The 25,087-nt window shown below is 46.8% G+C and overlaps 1 protein-coding gene across 3 annotated transcripts in view; it reads left to right on the forward strand.

Moving 5' to 3' along the window:
• The window catches only part of LOC145337129 (P2R1A-PPP2R2A-interacting phosphatase regulator 1-like), a 54,701-nt gene that overhangs the window by 14,100 nt on the left and 15,514 nt on the right, over positions 1–25,087 (forward strand). Inside the window, exons 2-7 of one of the 3 annotated variants that reach the window (XM_080181905.1) lie at positions 842–923; positions 6,366–6,422; positions 10,809–10,852; positions 15,980–16,034; positions 17,965–18,069; positions 24,928–25,016. In XM_080181905.1, the coding sequence (XP_080038031.1) occupies positions 842–923; positions 6,366–6,422; positions 10,809–10,852; positions 15,980–16,034; positions 17,965–18,069; positions 24,928–25,016 (432 nt within the window). The remainder of the gene's footprint in view (positions 1–841; positions 924–6,365; positions 6,423–10,808; positions 10,853–15,979; positions 16,035–17,964; positions 18,070–24,927; positions 25,017–25,087) is intronic. The other 2 variants (XM_080181906.1, XM_080181907.1) reach the window with 2 other exon arrangements.

Genomic DNA, 25,087 nt, shown 5'->3' on the forward strand with positions numbered 1-25,087 from the left:
GTTTGTAATTCTGAGCCTGTACAACAGGCCATGTGGTCTTGGGTCAGGAGAGGATTTCATTCGGATCGCAGGTTGAATCTGATGCCTGACATTGGCAATGGTGACAGCGTGTAGGAATTTTCCAAACGGATGCTCCAATTTTTTTTCCTGAAAGAGAGTGAAAATCTGACACGCTCGTGAGGTAAATGTCTGCTGTCATGAGCCTTATTGGCTACGGTCCTTCTGTGCCTCAATGGAGTGTTGGCTTTCACGTAGTGGACACAGAATAGTGAGCGGCACAGTGGTTAGGCCTGCTGCCTCACGGTGCCAGGTTCCCGAGTTCGATTCCCGGCTTGGGTGACTGTCTGTCTGTGCAGAGTTTGCACGTTCTCTCTGCATGGGTTTCCTCCGGGTGCTCCAGTTTCCTCCCACAGTCCAAAAACGTGCAGGTTAGGTGGATTAGCCATGCTAAATTGCCTCTTAGTGTAAGAGAGACTAGTTAGGGTAAATGCAAGGTGTTACGGGAATAGGGCTTGGGTGGGATAGTGGTTGGTGCAGACTCGATGGGCCGAATGGCCCCCTTCCGTGCTGTAGGATTCTATGTTTCAAATCGAGTGCAATATCAGAAAATGTTGGTTAAAGTCAGGTAACTGGGAAATGTTCCCTGAACATTGTAGTCAGCTTACTTCTCAGGCCTGTCCCTCCTGTGCCTCGCTATTTGTGAGAAAATGCAATGAGAATGGTCCAAAACAAGCAAACTGTGCTTTGGCTTGGGTGCGCTAACTCTGTAAACAGTAAGGCCCCTGTGTGAGTCCTCAGTGAAAGCACTAGCTAATCTCTGTCTCTCGATTATTTCTTACAGTGACTTGTCTCCAGTCTTTCAGCCGACCTTGCTCCGGTGTCGGAGGAGCAGTGCCTCAGTAAACCTCAGCTGTCCAAGCTCGGTACGTAACACCGGATGTTTTTACCCATCGCCTTCAGTTCTGGCAACGCTTTGGGCATCAGGTTGACTTAAATATTTCAGGGCTGGGAATTTCCATTCGCGGACCAATCAGAATGTTCTGGAGGATGTTTGGATTTGCATTCTTAAGTAATTTTTATTGTATCCCATGATTAGCAAAGTGGATTCTGTGACACCTAGGGTTAATTTTACAACAATGCCAACCTGCATTTAGATAGTGCCATTACATGTGAAACTTATGAATTAAGAGCAGGGGTAGGCCACTCGTGTCTCCTGCGCCGTTTAATAAGATAATGGCTGATCTGGTTGTAACCCCAACCTCGCATTCCAGCCTACCCTCGATAACCTTTCACCCTTCCTGTTAATCAAGAATCTATCCCGTTCTGCCTCAAAAATATTCAGTCTGCTCCCACTGCCTTCTCAGAAAGAGACTGTCCATGCTCTGAGAGAAGAACGTTCTCCTCCTCTCCGTCTTAAATGAGCAACCCCTTTTAAACAGTGACCCCCAAGTTTTAGATCCTCTCACAAGAGGGAACATCCTGTCTACATCCACCCTGTCCATACCTCTCAGCATCTTAAAAGATTTCGATCAAGTTGCTTTTTATTCTTTTATAAGTTCACAAGATATAGGAGCAGAATTAGGCCATTTGGCCCATCGAGTCAGCTCCGCCATTCGATCATCGTTGATATGCTCCTCATCCCCATTTTCCTGCCTTCTCCCCATAACCCTTCAACCCATTACCAATTAAAAATCTGTCTAACTCCTCCTTAAATTTACTCACTGTCCCAACACCCATCGCATTTTGGGGGAGTGAATTCCACAGATTTGCAACCCTTTGGGAGAAGCAGTTTCTCCTCGACTTTGTTTTAAATTTGCTACCCTGTATCCTCAGACTGTAACCTCTTGCCCTAGAATGCCCCACCAGAGGAAGCATCCACTCCATGTCTACTTTCACCAAACCTTTTATCACCTTGTAGATCTCAATTTCAGAAAAACGGTATAATATTGCACTGGCTGGCCCACCCCACTGGTGTTCAGGCTGAACCTTCATACAGAAGCAGCTATTCACTTCCCCTTCTGAGAAGCCCTCAGAGGTTACTGCAGTGTTATCATTCCTAATTCTTGCTGAAGGTAAAAAAAAGTCTCTCCAAGCATTAACAACCGTCTAGCGCAGGGGTCACCAACATATGGCCCGCAGCAACATGAAATATTTATAAATAATAAAACTTATTAATTTAAATTTTATTCATTCATTTATAAAACGACTTTTTTTCTTTGGCCCATGAAGATGTGACCCTCGTACTGAAGAGTTTGGAGACCGCTGGTGTAGAGAAAAGACATTGATGAACCAATGCAAAATACCAGCCAATTTCACATTTCCCTCAGGTTGTCAACATCCACTCTGCAAGGCACAGCCTGCAAGCAATGCACTTGAGCAATAGCTAAACTCTAGTGGATGCAAACCTAGCCTGTCCAAGCTAATAAGACAACCCATCCATCCCTGCTGTTAGTCTGGTAAACCTTTTCTGAACTGATTCCAGTGCATTTGCATCTTTCTGTGAATAAGGAGATCAGTACTTTATACAATACACCAGGTGCCCTGTATAACTGAAGCGTAACCTCCCTACTTTTGTAAATTCCCTTCATAATAAATGATAACGTTCTGATAGCTTTCCAAGTTATTTGTATCTGTATAAGAGCCTTTTGTGATTGATGCACCAGGACAGCCAAACCCTTCTGCACCTCAGAGCCCTGCAACTTCACACTACTAAAATAATAATTTTTTTTTAAAATTCTCCCTCCCAAAATATCATCACATTTGCCCACTTTTATATACTCCATTTATCAGATTTTTGGCCACTCACTTAACCTATCTGTGTAGCCTCCTCCGCTCCTCTTCACCATGTACTTTCCTATCTAAAAATAGGAAACCGCCTTGAGGTATTTCACAGCAATGTGGTCAAGACAAAATTTACCACAGAAGATATTAGGACAAAAGTTTTCTTGTGTGATTTGAGTGGCTTAGTGAATGCCACAGTTTAGGACGGTGAGGGCAGGGTGGGGGGTGGGTGCAATAAGCTTGTGTTGGAGGAATGCAGATTTTTGTTTGAGTTGTAGGGCTGCAGGAGACTGCAGAGGGGTGAGGCCGCAAAGATGTGAATTTGAGAATCCCCCAGCCGGCGGAGCAGCCTGTTAACCAGCTGAGTCAAACTGACGTAATAGTCCTGAGCTGTTCAGTTCTGTAAACTGAGCTGATTACTTGTTGGAGCTATGCCACGACTTTTATTGTCTTCAGAGATTTTGGTACTTTTGTCTAAGCTCCAACACGCATCTGCCTAATTTCCTTCACTACAGCACTGATTGCCCTTCAACGAAAAAGCATTTAATTGGCTGCAAAGTGAATTGGGACCCGAGGTCAGGAGGTCACAAAAGGTGCAACAGGAACATAAATCTGTCTTTTGTTCCATTCTGTCCAAGCGCCAAGTCCCGCCCGCAGCCTTTCAGACAATTTTCCCTTCACACCCCCTCCCCGCCGAGTCTTTTTTTTAAAGTGTCCAAAACCGCCAGGTATGCAAATATCCATCAGAGGCTGGATCTCTTGCCTTTGGGGAAAGCACCAGGCTTGGCATCATTCCAGTACGGATAACCTCTGTGGGTAGGAAACTTTGCCAGAGCCAGACCTGTGGACCAGTGCTGAAAAATGAAGATGTGTCAAATCAAAACGTCAGAAAGCTACTTGGTCTCCCGTGGCACTGCTTCTGGTGAATCGAAGGGTACAGTGTTTTGTAAGGGCCGGAACGTTATTACTTATAATACTACTTAGGGCAGCGTGGAGGGCACAGTTGTTAGCACTACTGCCTTGTGGTGCCGGGGGTGGGGTGGACCCTGCTCCTTTGCGGTGCGGGGGGTGGGGGCACTGCTGCCTCGCGATGTGGGGGGACACTGCTATTCCCATTCTCCCAGTTTAAATAACTCGCATCATTGGCGCTCGTGCCTTCAGCTGTCTGGACTCTAAGCTCTGGAATTCCCTCTCTCAATCTCTCTGCCTCTCCCTCTCACCTTCCTTACAGTTTGCCTCTTGGGTTGAGTTTTTGGTCACCTGTCCCATTTTTGTGTCAGATTTTGAGGCCTCCCTCAGTGTTGTGACTTGGACGTTCCACTCCAATAAATGTGCTACATAAGCGGTTAACGCTGTTGTCTCACAGCACCAGGGACCCGGCTTGGGTCACTGTCTGTGCATAGTCTGCACGTTCTTCCCATGTCTGCATGGGTTTCCTCTGGATGCTCCGGTTTTCTCCCACAGTCCAAAAGACATGCTGGTTAGGGCGCATTGGCCATGCTAAATTCTCCCACACTGTTACCTGAACATGTGCCGGAGTGTGGCAGCTGGGGGATTTTCACAGTAACTTAATTGCAGTGTTGATGTAAGCCTACTTGTGACACTAATAAAGTAAAGAAAAGTGTGTGCTGAGGCGTGCTGGTACCCCGGACATTCTCTCTTCCATCCTTGTCTGTTGGGGAAAAAGATACAAAAGTCTGAGGTCACGTACCAGCCGACTCAAGACCAGCTTCTTCCCTGCTGCCGTCAGACTTTTGAATGGCCCTACCTCACATTAAGTTGATCTTTCTCTACACCTTAGCTGTGACTGTAACACTGCATACTGCATTCTGCATCTCTCCTTTTCTTCTCTATGAACAGTATGCTTTGTCTGTAAAGCATGCAAGAACCAATACTTCTCACTAAACTAATACATGGGACAATATCAAATCAAAATCAAACCATGTAAACCTTTCAGGGGAACAGCCTTTGTCTCTTTTACAAAAGCGTTAAGCACTACCCTCAGACGGAGAGATTTAAATTCAGGGAGTTTACTGATGCACACTGCCCATTCCCCAACCTCCTGCTGAAAAACCAAGGGCAGTGCCCCATAGTGCTAGTATCAGCTGGTTTATCAGGGTTTGTTCAGACGAAATCCCTGAACAAAGGGAGCCCTGAGCTTGACAAACGGTGGACTTTAGCGTCACAATCTGAAAGTGAATTTTTGTAACTAAATTAAGCACTGTTTTATTAAATTGGGGCAAATGATTTACGTTTGGCTGCATTAAGAAAGTAGTGCTTCAACAACAACTTGAATTTATGTAACACCTTAAGCAGAATAAGATGTTCCCCAGGGGGAATTATAAAACAAAATGTGACCTGGGCGTATAGAGATATTGGGTCAGACGAGATAACACTTTGGGAGGTGGGCTTTAAGGAGTGAATTAAAAGAGGTGGAGAGGTTTAGGGAGGGAATTCCAAAGCTAAGGACCGAACCATCTGAAACCGTGTCCAGCTATGGTGGGGTGACTCGCAGCATCGATGTACAAGAGGCCAGACTAAAAGGAGCACCGAGACCTCGCAGCGTTGTGGGGGCTAGAGGAGGCCGTGGAGCTGGGAAGGACGAAGCCATAAGGGATTTTTAAACCAGGCTGAGAATTTAAAAATGAAGAAGTCTGCGTGTTCTCCCCATGTCTGCGTGGGTTTGCTCCGGGTGCTCCAATTTCCCCCACTGTCCAAAGATGTGTGGGTTAGGTGAATTGGCAATGCTAAATTGCCCCTTAGTGTCCCAAAATATATAGGTTAGAGAGATTAGTGGGCTAAATGTGCGGGGTTATGGGGTAAGCCTGGTTAAGAGTCAGTCTGGACGTGATGGAACAAATGGCCTGCTTCAGGGAGTCTAAGATCGAGCAGGAGCTGGTGTAAATTAGGCGAGCACAGGGTGATGGGGGGAACCGGGACTTCACACAAGTTAAGACATGGGCAATGGGATTTGGTGCTTTAATGTAATAGTAATGAAAGCATGCTGAGAAGCTCAGGCAATAAACAGCAGTGGAAACCTGTGGGAAGTGGGGGATGTACCATTTTACTTGCCCTGCCCATGCATAAAGTTGATTTTAGCTTATCCAAGCTTTCGTTTGACCTGGATGTTTAATGGCTATCTTGGCCATTGGGTGTGCAGACCTGGCTGATACCAGTCACACAACGCGTGGGTTAGCGGCAAATCTGAAAGGAGACAGGGGACCTTAACATTCAGACATTCCAGCCAATGCACCCTTATTTAGTCGGGATACCTGGAAGAGTGCTCCAAGCCAAAGAGGCAAAGTGCCCCAGCGTCGTCTGGATGGCCAAACCACGTGGAGACTGGGAATTCTTAGTCACGTCAGGAATGCAGGAAGGGAAACCAGCTGATGTGTTCCGATCTGTTCGTTTGTGCCTCAGTTTCCTGTTCAAATCCCACTTTGTTAGGCAGCTGCTCGGCAGAACAGAGATTTCACAGTGTAGCTGGTTACATAAACTCTAAATATTCAGGTCAATTTCCAATTAGTAACACAATGAGTCAGTTGAATGACGGACTTTGTTTTTGTTCCCCTCCCCTCTTCCAGTCTTTCCCGCTGTCACCATTCCGAACCTTCAGCAGCCGGATTGACCAGATTAGGCAGGTAAGGGTCACCTTGTCATACCTGGTGCCTTAAACTTGGTCGGACACACTTGAGTCAGCGTCTTTCTGCTACGGTCAAGGGATTCCCTTTGCAGACTAAGTGTATATGGGCAAATGTGCCGGTGGGTCAGTTGCGTTAACCACGTGGCAGTGTCCTTGCTAGCAGATGCATTGCATAGAGTGCAGGGCATGTAGAACAGGCCCTTTTGAACCAACTGGCCTGTGCTGGTGTTAACCTCTGCAATTATGGCTCCCTGCACCACCGTTCATCTCATCCTATCAACATATCCTCGCACACAATTTACAGTGTCCTTAATGTTAGGTCATTCTCTTCTAAGAAGTATGATACGTCAATATTCCGTAGTTTTTGCATCAAGTACAGGAAATTTCCTGACTGTTTGCTCTGACTTGGCATCATTAGCACTTGCATGTCATTGGTTAAAATTGGTTGGCAGTAAAATGTGCAAAACCTCTGAAATCTTTTCCCATTTATTGTCATCTGGTCTTTTATTGGCACCGACTCGGAGCTTCTCGCCCAATAATTTGTGTTGCTGCACGCATTAAGCGTAAGATTTTAAAAAGAAGTTATGGCGTGAATATTTCTCGCTGATCTTGACGTTCAAACAAACGCTAATTATACCAAACAATGAATAGCCAATTCTTCTGCAGCTTAACACTGACACCACCATACAATGACATCAAGAGTAGAGGCCATTTGGCCCTTCAAACCTGTTCCACCATTCAATAAGATCTATCCCCATTCTACTTCGCTACTATCCATTGATTTCCTAAGCATCCAGAAATCTATTGACTGCCATCTTGGATATATGCAATGTCTTGACATTCACAGCTCACCGGGGTAGAGAGTTCTAAAGGTTCACAAGCCCCTGAGTGAAGAAATCTCTCATCATCTGCATCCTAAAAGATTAACCCCTCATTCTGTGGCTGTGATCCCTAATCTTCAACTCTCCGACCAGGAAAAACATTGTCCCAGCATCTCTGTGGAGTCCCTGAGGAATTTAAAATGTATCTCTGCAATCACCTCTTACTCCAAAGAATATGGACCAATTCCATTGACTCAGTCTTTATAAGGCATTCCTCCTCATCCCAGGAATCAATCTAGTGGAGCTTAGTCCAAAACAGGTGCATCCTTCCTTCAGTAGGAGGTCAAACCTCCAGGTGTGGTTTTAGGAACAGGATTAGGCCATTCAGCCCTTCAATAGTCATCAACTTCAGGAAGTGCAGTGGAGGACAAGCTCGTGCCTACATCAATAGGAACGAAGTAGAAATGGTCAAGAGCTTCAGGTTTTTAGATGTCCAGATCACCACCAACCTGTCCTGATCCCTCCACGCAAACAGTTATAGTTAAGAAAGCCCACCAATGCAACCACTTTCTCAGGAGACTAAGGAAATTTGGCATGTTAGCTACGACTCTCATCAACTTTTACAGACACGCCATAGAAAGAATTCTTTCCAGTCATATCACAGCTTGATATGGCTCGTGTTCTGTCCAAAACCACAAAAAACTATAAAGGGTTGTGAACAAAGCCCAATCCATCACGCAAACCAGCCTCCCATCCATTGACCCTGTCTACACATCCCGCTGCTTTGGCAAAGCAGCCAGCATAATTAAGGACTCCACACACCCCGAACATTCTCTCTTCCACCTTCTTCCGTTGGGAAAAAGATACAAAAGACTATGGTTATGTACCAACTGATACAAGAACAGCTTCTTCCCTGCTGCTGTCAGACTTCTGAATGGACCTATCTTATAGAATCATAGAGTGCCCACTGTGCTGAAGGAGGCCATTCAGCCCATTGAGTCTGCACTGACCATAATTCCACCCAGACCCTATTCCCATGACCTCATATGCTTACTCTGCTAATCCCTCTGACGCTAAGGTCAATTTAGCATTGCCAGTCAACTTAACTTGCATGTCTTTTGACAGTGTGGACAACTTGTATTAAGTTGATCTTTCTCTACATCCTAGCTTTGACTGTAACACTACATTCTGTACCCTCTCCTCTCCTCTATGAACGGTCTGTATAGCATGCAAGAAACAATACTTTCCACTGTATACTAATACATGTGACAATAGTAAATCAACTCAATTGTATCTTTTTCATCAGGAGACCAGTACTGTACATGGTACTGTACTGTACATGGTCACACTGAGCCCTTGCACACTTGCAGCAAAATGTCCCTATTTTTATATCCCGTTCCTCTTGTCAATGAACACCAACATTCCATTTGCGTCCCTAATCATTTGCTGTACCTAAATGCTAACTTTTTGCAGTTCACGTAGCAGGGTCCCAATCTCTCTGCACCATGGAGTTCTCTAGTTTCTCTCCATTTAAAAAATTATACTGCTTTACTATTTTTGCCGCCAGTGTGGACAAGTTCATGTGTTCCCACGTTATGCTCCAGTTGCCAAATTTTTGCCCACTCGCTTCAGCTATCTATAATCCCTTTGTAGACTCTTTCTCATTTCTTGATAACTGTGAACAGTGTTTCTTTTAGTTTAATGCTAATTAACTTTAGCCACGGATGAGGCATCCTTCTCCAAGTTTTTCTTTCTCATTGTGATATATTTCTGCTGAGGGTTATTAAATATTTCCTTAAAAGTCAGCCACTGCTTTTCTCTTGTCCTACCTTCAACCTAGTTCCCAATTCACTTTAGCTATCTCTGACTTCAGTTTGTAATCCTATTGGAATATGGATGCCATATTAACATATTTCTCATCTTCTGGTACCTCCACAATATCCATTAGCTCCCCCATAGTTCTTGTTAAGTCCTCTCATTTGTCTCTCAGCGCTATGGGATAAGTAACGTCTGCCCTTAGAGATTTTTGTTTTGGTGTCCATTTATTCTGCTTAATGCATTCTTCTCTTGTGAATATTTGGAGGAAATAGTTATTGAGAATATTTATCCTTTTGTATTCAGCTGTTTCAAATCTTTCATTCCAAGTAAACTAATGGAGTTGACCATCAGATCTGAATTGAAGGATCATGTGTATGATTAAAAAAAACCTAGAGAACAGCAGTTAACAATATGCTGCCTGCACAACCACTTTGACTTGTTTTAGGGAGTAACAGCTAACTTTGGGGCGGCACGGTGGCATAGTGGTTAGCACTGCTGTCTCAGAGCGCCAGGGACCCAGGTTCGATTCTGGCCTTGGGCCGCTGTTTGTGTGGAGTTTGCACGTTCTCCCCGTGTGCATGTGGGTTTCCTCTGGGTGCTCCGGTTTCCTCCCACAGTCCAAAGATGCGCGGGTTAGATGGATTGGCTATGCTAAATTGCCTCTTAGCGTCAGGGGAATTAGCAGGGTATATATGTGATGTTTAGGGGATAGGACCTGGGTGGGATTGTTGTTGGTGTAGACTCAATGGGCCGAATGGTCTCCTTCTGCACTGTAGAGATTCTATGATTCCAGAAAAAAGGAATTCAAGTAATCAATCAAACTGAAAACAACAGGAATTCTGAATAAAACTTGTGAATTAATGAGAAACTGGCTTAAGACTAGGTGACGATGAGCATTGATTAGCGGGTTTGCATCTGAGGAAAAACTCAACAGGGTTGATCGAAGGCTCCTTGTGGGACCAGATTGAGAAACTGAGTGTGAAATGGTCAGCTTTAAAGATGATACCACACCAAGACAATCAACAAAACCAGAAGAGGCTGCTCACAGTTTACAGTTCTTCTAATTGCTTTAATCTAAGTTTTAAAATGGTAGTCTGAGACCCACATTTCTCATCTTCAAACTGAACGTGAAACTATGATCACTGTCATCTAGAGCCTTCTCCACGAGGTTAATGATTAATCCTGCCTCATTACTCATCAAATCTAGAATAGTTTATTCCCTTGGTTAGTGCTGGAACATACTGCTCCAAGAAATTGCCACAAATGCACCCTGTGAACTGGCTTTCCAGGCTACCACTACGAAGCGTCTTGTTGAGAAACCCCTGCTGTGCCATAGAGTAATGATGGCTTGTCTTTTAGCATAGATGCTGACATCTCCTTTCCTCGTGTCAGCCAGTAGGAATAGGTTTGCAAAGGATTCTCCTGGAGAGTCATACAGTACAGAAAAGGTTCTTCGGCCCATCGAGTCTGCACTGACGAAGTCTACCACTAAAGACGCGCTAATTCTGTGCTAATCTGGAAGCCGTAAAATGGCCCAATACAGACAGAAGACAGATTGCAAGCTGAGAATGAATATGGTTAGTTAAGCGTTCACTGGAAGGGTCTTGCTGGGTTCAAGTGTGTTGCATCTGGATGGGTGTCGATTGCAAAAAAAAAAATGAAGCTTTCTTGGATTTGCTCACCATCCTTGCACAGTAGGTTATCTTCAGTGGCTGAGGATGCTAAAAGGCATGTTTGTGTTTCAGGAGGAGAGCATGGATGTGATGAATCGAGAAGCTGCACATGAAAGGTGAGATTGGCATTTGCAACTTTCCACTCTCCTCTCTTCAGTTAAACTCTTGATTTCTGAGGAAGCCTTTGCTCGTGTATCGACTGGTGTTTGCGCTCGCCACATGTTCCCCTTTCCATTTCTCATCCTACTTCCTCCTTCCCCCACCTTCCACCTCCACACTCCTCAATGTGTTGTGTCATGTCGAGTTAAGTTCTCTGGTCCTGCACAGAACTAGGCAGTTCAGCTCACTTCACGTGTCTCCACTCTCTAGTTCATTGCCCGTGTAATGTTTTCCTTTCCCAGTATATATCCAGCTTCCCTTTTTTTTTGACAGTTCTTGCTGAGTCTGCTTCTGCCGCCCTTTTGGACTGCACCCCAGATCATATCTCACTGCATGAAACAAATGAAATCACCGTGCGCCTTGCTGAAGAGTAGCCGTCCTTCGAGTTGTGTGACTTGAGGCATGAAAGAGGATATTGGATTATTATCGGAAAAGGAACAATGGAGTAGACAGTATGGCCCAACGAGACTGACCCTCCATTTAATGTGATCGTAGAATCCCTACAGTGCAGAAAGAGGCCGTCCAGCCCATCAAGCCTGCACTGACAGCAATCCCATCCAAATTCTATCCTCATAACGCCACATATTTACCTGCTAAAGACCCCCCCCCCACACCACAACGTAAGGGGCAACTTATCACAGCCAATCAACCTACCCCGCACATCTTTCAGACTGTGGGAGCACCCGGAGGAAACCCACACAGACAAGGGAAAAATGTGCAAAGTCCACACAGGCAGTGACCTGAGGCTGGAATTGAACCCGGGACTCTGGCACTGTGAGGTAGCCATGCTAATCACTGTGCCGCCCTCGTAAAAGCTTCTTGAATCTTTTTTTCCGTTTTTAAAGTTAGAGTTTTAAAGTTACAAGTATAGTTTGAGATCTTAAAATTGGAATGAACTCCCCATCATTGAGCCCCAGTCTCCCACGTGACAGGTGGGGATACTAGCTACTGTACTAACAAGGGAGATCATGGCTGTTCTTGGGTTTCAGCTCTGTGTGTTCCTTAGTTCACAGACAGACCCAGAAAAACTATCTCAGCCTTAAATATATTCAGCATTGTAGCATCCACAACCCTCTGGGTAGAGAAAGAATCACAACCCTTTTTGAGTGAAGAGATTCCTCTTCCTAAATGATTAGCCCCTTATCCTGACATTATGCCGCAGTGTTTTCAATTTCCCGAACAGTGGAAGCAATCTGTTGTCTTTAACTCACCAAACCCTCCTCGCATTCCCGCGTATTTCAGCGAGGTCCCCAGCAAATAAGAAGAATGTGCCGCATTTGCACAGTGTTTAGAACTGCTGCCTCACAGCGCCAGTGACCCAGGGTTCGATTTGGGTCACTGTCTGTGTGGAGTCTGCACGTTCTCCACCTGTCTGTGTGGGTTTCTTCTGCTTTTCCTTCCACTCCCCAAAGATGTGCAGGGGTTAGGTAGATTGGCCATGCTAAATTGCCCCTTAGTGTCAGGGGGATTAGCAGGGTAAATATGTGGGGTTATGGGGATTGGCTGGGCGGGTTGTTGTCGGTGCAGGCTTGAGGGGCTAAATGGCCTCCTGCATTAGGAGAAGGAGGGATTCTGTGACTCCAGTGAGTGGTACTAGGTAAAAGGCCCCTTTTGGAGAGCCAGCACAGACACTGTGTGGAATAGCCTTCTCTCTGTGCCGGAGTAGTGTGATTCTGTGGTGATACTTATCAGGCTGCTTTTGCTGTCTGGTTTCCCTGGCCTCTGCTCTGTACTGCTGCCTCAGCTTAGCACAAACTGCAATCAAACCTGGGCTCGTGATGATGGCTGAAATCTCAGCACTGGGAAGCAGTCCGTTTTACTGATTCGGGACTGGGGTCATGTTCACATCATACCTGGGTGCCGTCCTCCCTCCTGGTGGAACTGGTTTCTCCTGGGCAGCGTCTCTGAAGCTGCACCCCTCCCCCACATCCAGCACTCTGCTGTTGCTGCCTTAGAATTGGAGGGAATCCAATAGATAGAGGGAAGGAGGGACTGCTGTGTGAGAGCTGCTGTTTAAGTGTCACAGTGATGGGAGTAAACGCCGATAGGGACTGTGCCAGGTCGAGTTGGTACTGACTGACTGAGAAGGAAATATGTTTCAGGGTGCCACAGAAGCGAGAATTTTGGTCAGGGGATGTTTTTGAGATCTTCATTGTGGCTTGAGTTTCTGATTGTGGGGGAAGGACAGCAGTATTTTGATTGTTGTTATGGTTATGGTTCAGGTTAGAAGTGTTTTATGACATTCGCCTGAGTCATAAGTTTTGCATCTTGAATTTGACTAGGATATGCAACACGTTCCACTTCAGGTAAGATTGAAAAACCCTCTAGAGAACCTTTATCGAACAAAGTTTATTTAAGAATATAGTTTACATGTATAGAAAACTTTTTATTAATTACAAACCAAAAAAACCACAATAATGCATTAACCCTTAATTGAATAGTAAAGCTGTTCCAACAAACCAAAACCTTTCACAGACAAAACCTTTTTCGCAGGCTTTAACACAGCATAGATTAAAATCTTTTCAAAGTTTGCACTTTCCATCCGGAAGGCAAAACATTGTCTTCAGATGACGAGCAGAATTTCCGAATAGAACAGGGAGACAGAGACAGAGAGAGAGAGAGACTTCAGCTCCTTTCTTGCTTGATGCCCCTTCTAAAACTAACTAAACTGCAGCTCCGAACTCTCAACTGAAACCTTAAACTCAGTGGAAAGAAATAAAAACTGTCCAAAAACACATGCAGGATGGTAAAACTAATCCAGAGTAAAGACAAACAACCCCACTTGCCACCTCAGTAGCAATAACAGGACTTAACAGTCAGCCCAGCAACAATGACATCACTGAAACTGTGAGCTGCAGAAATCATGTTTTTTTTAAGAAAAGACTTTCTTAAAGGGACACTAACATGACATTGTCTTCATTGATGTACTGGGGAATTCTCAGTAGCATCTAAACATGCACTTATATATCTCAGCACCTTCTTTTCACAGAGGGAACAGCCTGATCATGTTGTGTGAAACTCCCTCAAATGTGGCAGCAGCATAAATTCAGTTCCACCGACGCGAATGGGGATTATCTTCAGTAGTTTTAAAACTGGGGTTGGAGGGGGTGCGGGCGGAGAAGAGAGAGAGGAAATAACGCAAACTGAAACATTTTATTCTTGAACACACGTGAAGACATCTGCTTGTTGCTGCAGTGAGATCAGAATTGATTGCTGCACTCAAATTGCTTTTTCTTCAGGGATGCATCATTTACCGCAGACTTGTCTTGAAGTTGCGAATGGGGCAGGGGTGTGTGGGGGGAGGTTGGTGGTCGGGGTTTGAGTGGGCAACAGATTTTTAGGATTGTTGCTGCTTTAAGGTGGAGCAGAGCTCCAGGGTATGTTTTTAGCCTGGAAATTTGAAATCGGACAACATTCCAATCCAGTCAGCACGACGAGGAATTAGCGAGGTTCATAGAATCCCTACAGTGCAGAAAGAGGCCATTCGGTCCATTGAGACTACAACAACAACAGTCCCACTCAGGCTCTATCCCCGTAACCCCGCATATTTACCCTACTCATCCCTGTAACCTACACATCTCAAGGCACTAAAGGGCAATTTAGCATGGCCAGTCCACCTAACCTGCAGATCTTTGGTGGCTGTTGACGTTTTTGGTTAATTTTAGTGGGTGAAGATGTGCTTTTCATCTGTCTAGTTTCAGTTCTTTTTCTTTTAAACAGTTGCACCTTTACTAAAATCACATTAAATTCCCAGTGTTCGGACCACAGTGGTTAGGACTGGCAGATAATCCCCATAACCCCGTATTTACCCTGACACAGTGGTTAGCACTGCTGCCTCACAGCGCCAAGGACCCGGGTTCAACCCCTGGTTTGGGTCACTCCTTCTGCAGATCTGCACGTCCTCCATCCACCCCCCCCCCCCGCCCCCCCACGGTGTCTGCGTGGGTTCCTCCGAGTTTTCCAGTTCCCTCCCATGTGGGTTACGTGCATTGGCCATGTTAAATTCTCCCTCAGTCTACCCGAACAGATGCTGGAGTGTGGCGACTGGGGGATTTTCATAGTAACTTAATTGCAGTGTTAATGTAAACCTACTTGTGATACTAATAAATTAACTTAAAACTGTAGAGCTACCTCTGATCAGTCACGATTGGATAGTGTTGGTGAATTGTGTGTGACAAAGTGAGGGAAGCTTTGAAATGCATGATAAACCTGTGGAACAAAGGGACCTTGGCGTGTCCTTCTGAAGGAGGAAGGGCATGTTAGTAGGTTGGTGAAAAGGGCATATGGGACACTTGCCTTTATCAATCGAGGCATTGATTACAAAAGCAGGAAGTCATGTTGGAGTGTAGAAGTCGGTGAGGCCACAGCTGGAGTACTGTGTGCAGCTCTGGTTGCCACATTATAGGAATGATATGATTACTCTGGAGGGGGTGCAGAGGAGATTCACCAGGATGCTGCCTGGGATGGAACATTGAAGTTATGAATTGGATTGGCTTGGGTTGTTTTCTCTGGAGCAGGGAAGGCTGAGAGGCAGTCTGATCGAGGTGTTCAGGATGATGAGGAGCGCGGACAGGATGGATAGGGGGCAGCTGTTCCCCTTAGTTGAAGGGTCAGTTATGAGGGGGACATAGGTTCAAGGTGAGGGGCAGGAAGTTCAGGGTGGATGTGAGGAAAAACTCTCTTACCCAGATGGTGGTGAGGGTCTGGAATGTGCTGCCTGGGAGGGTGGTGGAGGCGGGATGCCTCATCTTTTAAAAAGTGCTTTAAAAAGCACGGCACCCATAACATTCAGGGCTGCAGGCCAAGTGCTGGTGAGTGGGATTAGGTGGGAGTTCAGGCCTTTCTAATGTGTGGGTGTGGGTGATGGGCTGAAGGTCCTCTGTGCTGTATGATTCTATGATGAACATCCTCATCCTGATGTGTCGCTGTCTTAAGCCATTGGCAATGGGAAATGCTAGTTGTTATCCTCACCCTTCTTGGGCAGGCTGTAATGAACCCCGTGCTTATGTTGGGGAGGGTGTGAGGATTGGTTTGTCCTGGTATCTAATTTATGTATTTTCCCTCTTTTTGTTTTCTCTGTTAAGAGGGATCCACACGGCTATGCAAATGAGCTGCTCCCGGGATGATGGTTTCACGCTGGTGAGTATCTTCTGTCTGAACCAGGTTAAGTAAACACTTGCTGATTAATAAATAGAATCAAGCTTCATTTCATTAGCTTCTCCTGTGGGGTTACTGATTTCAATATTTAACTAGTGTCAACTGGGAAACCCTGGGGGGAAGTTATCTCTGTGTAAGAGGACGCTTCCACTTAATGTGAGAAGAACAGTGGCACAGTTCGATTCCTGGCTTGGGTCACTGTCTGTGTGGGATCTGCACATTCTCCCCATGTCTGTGTGGGTTTCCTCCGGGTGCTCGGGTTTCCTCCCACAATCTGAAAGTAATGTGGTTTAGGTAGATTGGTCATGCTAATTTGCCTGTTGGTGTCAGGGGGAATTAGCAATTATTAAAGCTTATTTTCTGGTGTCACAATTAGGCTAACATTAACACTGCAATGAATTTGCTATGAAAATCCCCTAGTCACCACACTCCAGTGCCTGTTCAGGTAACATCTGAGAGAATTTAGCACAGCCAAGGCACCATAACCAGCATGTTTTTCAGTCTTTGGGAGAAACTGGAGTACCCGGAGGAAACCCACGCAGGCACGGGGAGAATGTGCAGAGTCCACACGTTGACTCACTGAAGTTGGGAATCGAACCCGGGTCTCTGGTGCTGTGAGGCAGCCGTGCTAACCACTGTGCCAGGGTAAATACAGGGTTACAAGGATAGTAAGGGAGAGAGTTTTGTGCTGGGGTTTTCCGCCCATTACAGATGGATTTGCAGGCTGGTAGAAACACAGGTGGCTGAAAGTTGGCTCTTTTTGTAGAACGTAGCAAGTGGTTTTGTCTCTGCAATGCTTCCACCTCCAACACAGCTACAGGTCGGAATGGCTCACCACACGGTTAACCCAACACTGACCTGAACAGGAGGAGACCATTCAGCCCCTCAAGCCTCTCTGGCCATTCATGTCGATCAGCGGTCTCCAAACTCCGATGCGGATGCGGCTCGCCGCGGGCTGTAGTTTGGAGACCCCTGACATAGATGATGGCTGTTTTGTGTCATAAATCCCATTTATACCTGCCTGTAACCCCTTTGCCCAGAGAAAACCTCTTCATCTCAGTTTGGACCGTTTGAACGATTTCCCAGACACAATGGCTTTCTCTCTGGGGAAGAGTGCTCCAGATTTCCACTCGCCTCTGTGCGAAGAGGTGCTTCCTGATATCGACCCTGGCTCTGAAGTTTTGGACTCACTCTCTCTGCGTGCCTGCCCCCCGCCACCGCGCCGCGCCCCCCCCCCCACACGAAATAGTTTCTCTATGTCGACCCTATGAAACCCGTTAATTATCGTAAAGCACCTCAATCGTCTACACTCGAGGGAATTAGTCTAAGCCAGCCCGCCGCCCCCCCCCCCCCCCCCCCCCACCCCCATTCTCATAATTTAATCCTTTTAGTCCTAGTATAATTTTGAAAAATGCCTGATTCATCCTCGTGAGGATGTAGTGAGTACAGCAGATGGGGTGAGGGCCAGTTAGCAGCAACCGGCCTCTGGGAATCAGCCCTATTCTATTGGCAAATCGAGCTGGTCGGTGCCTCTGGCTGGCCTGATGTCACATTGACAAGTGATTCCTTTTTCTCTTCATCCTTTCCTTGCTCCAGCAAACTCCTGCCAAAGTAAAACAGATGCATCGGGTGATTGAACGAGCGACGGGCTATGTCATAAGATCCCTACAGTGCAGAAGGAGGCCATTTGGCCCATTAAGTCACCACTGACCACAGTCCCACCCAGGCCCTATCCCAGTAAGGGGCAATTTAGCATGGCCAATCCACCTAACCTGCACATCTTTGGACATTCAGTAGAGCAAATGTCAATTGAATTGTTGTATAATTGGTCTGTAACACGTCACCCAGTGATTTGGGATTTGCCTGAACAGTAAATGGGGAGGTATTGAAACTGCCACTCTCTCTCTTGCAGTGCGACCCGATGGTGACTGCTGAGCAGGACGACCGGATTCTGACACTGCGGAGGGATGATATATTCCCCCTCTCTCCTTCTCCTTCTCCGACGCGCATTGGCAAGGTAAGGCCAGGAGGCTGTTACACTCATGGCTGAGATTGGCAGTATTGAATTCAGTCGTGCGAGTCACTTTGGCATTTTGCAGCTCTGCATCGAGTTTGTGAGGAGTTCCCGAGAGTTTTGGGGTTGCAGTCAGGGGTACGACAGCTGTCCTTGTTTGCCGACTATTTCGAGGTGCCTGCCAGAGGCTTTAGGGGAGCTCTCTTGCCTCTGAATCAGGAGCTTGGGAGTTAAGGCCCCACTTCATTCACTTGACCACACAACCTGCGGCGCTGAGGGGGTGCTGTACTATTGTACTGTACGCAACCTGCGGCGCTGAGGGGGTGCTGTACTATTGTACTGTACGCAACCTGCGGTGCTGAGGGAGTGCTGTGCTATTGTACACAACCTGCAGTGCTGAGGGACTGCTGTACGCAACCTGCGGTGCTGAGGGGGTGCCGTACTGCTGTACGCAACCTGAGGCGTTGCCGTACTGCTGTACGCAACCTGCGGCGCTGAGGGGTTGCCGTACTGCTGTAGGTGTTTCTCATGTGAGACTTTAAACCAAGGCACCGTCTGCCTTTCCTGAAAGAAGTATTTGGGAAGAAGATTTGATGTGTTCTCCTTGGTGTCCTAGGCAATATTGCCACTTCAGTTATACGCACCTTCATTTACGCACACAAACCCTTTAAATTTTTTGCATGCTCGCGTATGGGTGTTAACTTAAAGGGGCCAAACTCATGTTCAGTCTGGTGCGAGAACTTGGTGATCACTTAGAACATTGGCTAATATCTATCTCATCTAACATCACTGAAACAATTGATGTTATTATTATCGTCATGCTGTTTGTGGGCTCTTTCTATGCATAGTTAATGCATAGAAAGCAGATTTGTAAGGCAAGACCTCCCCTTAACAAAGCCATGCTGCGTATCCCTAATCAGACGTATTGGCTACGATAACGTTTATTATTCGCCTCCAGCTGTCTTCAGATGAGCTCCTTCATAAGACTGAAAAGGCCAGAAGGAATCAGCCTTGTTGATTGAGACCAGAGTCACTTTAATGCATGACTGGGTTGCACAGAAACATAGAAGATAGGAGCAGGAGGAGGCCATTCGGCCCATTAAGCCCTGCTACACCATTCATCAATCATGGCTGATCGTCCGACTCAATAGCCCCATCCTGCTTTCTCCCCATAACCTTTGATCTCATTCACCCCCAAGTGCTATATCCAGCCGCCTCTTGGATACATTCAGTGTTTTGGCATTAACTACTTCCTATGGTAATGAATTCCACAGGCTCACCACTCTTTGGGTGAAGAAATGTCTCCTCACCTCCGTCCTAATGTTCTACCCTGAATCCTCGGACTGTGACCCCTGGTTCTGGATTTTTTCTCTCCCCCCACCCCCCAAATCGGTAACATCCTCCCTGCATCTTCCACCCTGTTTTGTCGTGTTAGAATTTTATGCGTCCCTATGAGATTCCCCCCTCATCTGAACTCCAGCGGAAACAATCCTAACCTGGTCAATCTCTCCTCATACGTCCGTCCCGCCATCCCTGGCATCAGCGATTCTTGGCTCATTCCCACAGCTTACCTTGATGGGATTTGGATTTGAATTTGACCTCCGGACTGCTAAACTAGTCCTATCGCCACTACATGAAGCATCTTGCTTGATTGGCACCCCATCCACCACCTTAAACACTTGCTCCATCGTTGTTGCACCATGGCCACAGTGCCCACCTTCTCCGCGATGCTGAATGATGATGAATGAAAGATGATGAATGGGATGGATAGGATAGAGGTGGAGAGACTCTTCCCGCTCAAAAAAGACAGTAGGACTAGGGGGCACAGCCTCAAGATAAAGGGGAGGCGGTTTAGAACGGAGTTGAGGAGGAACTTCTTCACTCAAAGGGTGGTGAATCTCTGGAATTCTCTGCCCGTTGAAGTGGTGGAGGCTGCCTCGCTAAATATTTTTAAGAAGCGGGTTGATGGGTTCTTGATAAGAGAGGGGATTAAGGGTTATGGGGAGAGGGCGGGAAAATGGAACTGAGCCACAACAGATCAGCCATGATCTTATTGAATGGCGGGGCAGGCTCGAAGGGCTAGATGGCCTACTCCTGCTCCTATTTCTTATGTTCTTATGTTCTTATGCTCTGCCGGAACCCACCAAGTCTCCTTTGACAACATTTCCAAACCTCTGCCACCCAGAAGGGCAAGAGCGGGTGACAACACTGCCATGTGCAAGTTCTTCTCCAAGTCACACACCATCCTGCCTGGGAAATGTATCGGCTGTTCCTTCACTGTTACGGGGTGAAAATCCTCCCTAACAGCACTGTGTGGGTGTACCTACATCACGGGGACTGAAGCGGGTTCAAGAAGGCAGCTCATCACCATCTTCACATGGGTAAAAGATGCTGGCCAAATCCTGTATTAGTTTAAATACTGATGCATGGCGGACCTGATCTTTGGTACAGTGAAAAGAAGGAGACAAAATGATTACAAGGATGTTCCCTCTTTTAGACCATAGCTCATCTGAAATTTCCCTTCTGCTGCATTGCAGACAGTTCTTGCGCTGTGAGAAAGAATCTGGCAGTGCGCACAGTCCCACATTTCATCCTTCCAGACTCAGACAGGTTTGTGTGGTTTACAAAGTTGGTGGGAATACTTGCTGTCGCTGGTTGGTGGTTGAGGAAGTAATTTGAGGCGATGAATGAAGAGGGAAAGGAAAACTTGCATTCCTGCAGTGCCTTTCACAACCTCAAACGCGTTACAGCCAGCAATGGACTTCTGAAGCATGGTCACTTTTGTAATATGGGACTCGATTTGAGCATAGTAAGATCCCACAAGCAGCCACAAAATGACCCTTCCCCCCAACACTGATGCACAGGTGGCACTGCTCACAGCGCCAGGGACTCCGGTTCAGTCCTGGCCTCGGGTGACTGTCTGTGGAGTCTGAGGGTTTCATAAAGATTATCATTGAATCCTGCACTGCAGAAGGCCATTTGGCCCATCGAGTCTGCACAGACCACAATCCCACCCAGGCTCCATCTTCATAAACCGATACATTTACCCTAGCCGGTCACCCTGACACTAGGGGGCAACTTAGCATGGCCAATCCACCTAAACTGCACATCTTTGGACTGTGGGAGGAAACCGGAGCACCCGGAGGAAACCCACACAGACATGGGGAGAATGTGCAAACTTCACACAGACAGTGACCCAAGCTGGGAATCGAACCCGGGTTCCTGGTGCTGTGAGGCAGCAGTGCTAACCAGTGTGCTACCCTTGCATTTCTTCTGGATGCTCTGGTTTCCCCCCCCACACTGGAGATGTGCAGGTTTGGCCACGATAGGGAGATCAGCAGGGTAAATATGTGGGGTTACAGGGATAGCACCTGTCGGAGAGTACAGACTCGATAGGCTGAATGGCCTGTAGGGATTCTGTTCTATGAAAGTTGAATGACATGACTTGGCCACGGAATGTGGTTAAATGGACTGGTAATCAGCTGCAGAATTTATAAACCTTAAACTCAGCCATGATCAGAATGAATATATCAACCCCTGATCTCACCCCATCGGGCAGTAAATATAAAGAGAGACTTGCATTTGTAAAGCACCGACCGCGAGGCACTTTACAGCCCTTGTACTGTTGGAAAGTCGGCAGCTAATCTGGCACAGCAAGCTCCCACAATGTGTTAATGACCAAATCATCTGATTTTGTGCAGTTGGGTGGGGGATAAATATTGACCCAGGATAACTGAGGATAGGGGAAGGGGGAACACCTCCCCTGCCCTTCTTTCAAATAGTGACTGCAGGGGGCAGACAGCACCTCATTGAACTGATCTGAAAGATTAAAATTATTTAACACAAAGTTCCTCTGTTTTGTTTTCAAGTGTATCTTCACATTTGTTCTACCCTTTGGGGAATAGTGGGGTGGCGGGGGGGGGGAGGGAGTGGTGGATGGATTCCACAGCTCTGTATACCAGAGCCCTCCCACTGTATGCCTTAGACCTCTACTGCCACCCAGTGAGAGCTTGTTAACATTTAATGCATTCTTAAATCACTTGCCTGGTTTGTTTCAGATTGTGTGGTCAGCCAGTTTTACTCTGAAGCTGGTCTCTTTTGGGTTACTCGGCCCTATGTGTCATCATAGAATCCCTTTCGGCCCATCGAGTCTGCACTGCAGCAGAGGGCGATGGGGGTCAAGCCATTGAGTTTATTGAAATCACAAATAGATCGGTTCTTGATTAGTCAGGGGATCAAAGGTTACGGGAAAAAGTGAGAGAATGGGGATGAGGAGCATGTCAGCCACCATCAAATGGTAGAGCAGACTCGATGGGCCGAATAGCCTAATACTTCTATACCTTATGGACTCTCTGACAGGAGGCCACACCCTGGCCCTATCCCTGTAACTCCACATGTTTCCCACGGCTTATCCAACCAATCTAAACATCTTGGGACTCTTAAGGGGCAATTTTACCACGGCCAATCCACCTAACCTTACACATCTTTCGGACTGTGGGAGGAAGCCCACGCAGACACGGGGAGAATGTGTGGAGTCTGCACTGACAGTGACCCAAGTTGGGAGTCGAACCTGTGTCCCTGCCACTGTGAGGTAGCAGCGCGAACCCACTGTGCTGCCTCATGCTGCAATGATCTGACCCCTAACGAATGCCGGGGTGGTCTTACCTGAATCATTTGAAACCATTCGCTTTAGGATGTTGTGATTTGGAGTTGGTATTCATGGAGAGTGATCACTGGTTGCAATATTTTATGTTTTAAGAAGTTGTGGAATGTGTTTTATTCAGCAGGGTGTAGTGTGCCCTCCAGTGGCTAGAAGTGGGTTTGCACCTACAGTTTAATTTTGAGAGTTCCCACTTTTGAATATATATATCCCTGTTACTCTGGATAACCATTTATATCAGCAAAAGATGTCAACAGTTAACCGCTTAGAGGGTCTGGACAGAGGCAGGGAGAAGGAAGGATCAAGAACCAGAGGACACCAGGAAAGAAGCAACAATAGCACGAGGAAAAAGAGAATCACGGAATCCCTATAGTGCAGAAGGAGGCCATTCAGCCCATCGAGTCTGCACCGACAACAATCCCACCCAGGCTGTACTGCTAATCCCCCCAGACTAAGAGGAAATTTAGCATAGCCAATCAACCTAACCCGCATATCTGGGTGGCACAGTGGTTAGCACTGTTGCCTCACAGGGCCAGGGACCCGGGTTCGATTCTGGTCTCGGGTCACTGTCTATGTAGAGTTTGCACGTCGTCCCTCTATCTGCATGGGTTTCCTTCGGGTGCTCCGGTTTCCTCCCACACTCCAAAGATGTGCGGGTTAGGGGATTGGCCATTGCTAAAATGCCCCTTGGTGTCAAGGGGACTCGCTAGGGTAAATGCATGGGGTTACGGGGTTAGAGCCTGGATGAGACTGTGATCGGTGCAAACATGATGGGCCGAGTGACCTCCATAGGGATTCTATGATGGTATCATTCTACGATATCTTTGGAGTGTGGGAGGAAACTGAAGCACTCGGAGGAAACCCACGCAGACACGGTGAGAACATCCAGACTGCGCACAGACTGTAACCCAAGCTGGGAATTAAACCCAGGTGCCTGGTGCTATAGGGAGCAGTGCTAACCCACTATGCCATCGTGCCACTCCATAATCAAATGATTAGGTTCTGGAATGCAGTGACTGAAGGCAGACTTAATCCCGGCTCCTGATAGAAAATTGGATCATTAATCTGGAAAGAATTGCAGGGCTCTGGAGGAAAGAACATAAGAGCCATTCAATAAGATCACGGCTGATCTGAAGTGGCTCAGTTCCACTTTCCCGCTTTCTCTCCATAACCCTTAATTCCCTTGCCTACCAAAAACCTATCTACCCGTGACTTAAATATATTTAGCGAGGCAGCCTCCACCACTTCAACAGGCAGAGAATTCCAGAGATTCACCACCCTTTGAATGAAGAAGTTCCTCCTCAACTCTGTTCTAAACTGCTTCCCCGCTTATCTTGAGGCTGTGCCCTCTAGTCCTGCTGTCCTTTGAGTGGGAAGAATCTCTCTACCTCTACCCTATCCATCCCCTTCATTATCTTATACGTCTTATAAGGGACAAGCTGATCTGCTGCAAAGAGTTTACACAGGTTCAGATGGGCTTAATGGCCTCCTGTGCTGTAACCATTCTATGATTCTGCTCAGAGAAATGCCAATTGCAAAGATGTTGTTTAGATAACATTAAGCACGCCAAATCTTTTGAGAACGTTGGTCTGTCATTCGCCCCTTGCAATTAGCTTTGTTAAAACTCAAACCTCAGTCGGTGTCTCAAACTCTTAAATCACGGAATCCTATGGCACAGAAAGAGGCCATTCGGCCTGTTGAGTCTGCAGTGAACACAGAGCACAAACACAATCCTATCCCTGACACCCCATGCATTTACCCTAGCTAGTCCCCCTGGCACTAAGGGGCAAGTTAACATGGCCAGTTCACCTAACCTGCACATCATTGGATTGTGGGAGGAAACCGGAGCACTGGGAAGAAACCACAGAGACATGGGAGAACGTGCAAACTCCACACAGACCTGAGCTGGGAATTGAACCCAGGTCTGTGGTGCTGTGAGGCCGCAGTGCTAGCACACAGTGTCACTGTGTCGCTTGGAAGCCTCCTGATTATGTTTACCGAACTAACGGTGGCAGTCACGCTGCATCTGCAATGGGTCCGGTCTGCTAATCTCTCACCCGTGTTGCTGATACATCGAGGGGTTAACTGATTGAGGTGGCAGTGGACGGAGGGAGGTTCACTGGAGCAGTTGGAGGTGGGGGAGGGAGGGGTGTGGAGGGTAACTTGTTCTCCATGAGCTAATCGAATACCTTCCTTTTCAGCAGTACTTCTCATCTTCCCAGCCAATTGTCATACCCAAAGGTGGAGTCACGCCAAATTCCTCTCCGAGCCCCACTCGACGTATTGCAAGGTAAGCTGAATCTGTGGCCTACACCTTCCCCTGAGTATTACTCTCTGATTTACCTGATGATTTAATTCCCT

The sequence above is a fragment of the Carcharhinus amblyrhynchos genome, unplaced genomic scaffold (assembly GCF_965287045.1).
Source record: "Carcharhinus amblyrhynchos unplaced genomic scaffold, sCarAmb.v2.hapA scaffold_43, whole genome shotgun sequence".
In the NCBI taxonomy this organism is placed as follows: domain Eukaryota; kingdom Metazoa; phylum Chordata; class Chondrichthyes; order Carcharhiniformes; family Carcharhinidae; genus Carcharhinus; species Carcharhinus amblyrhynchos.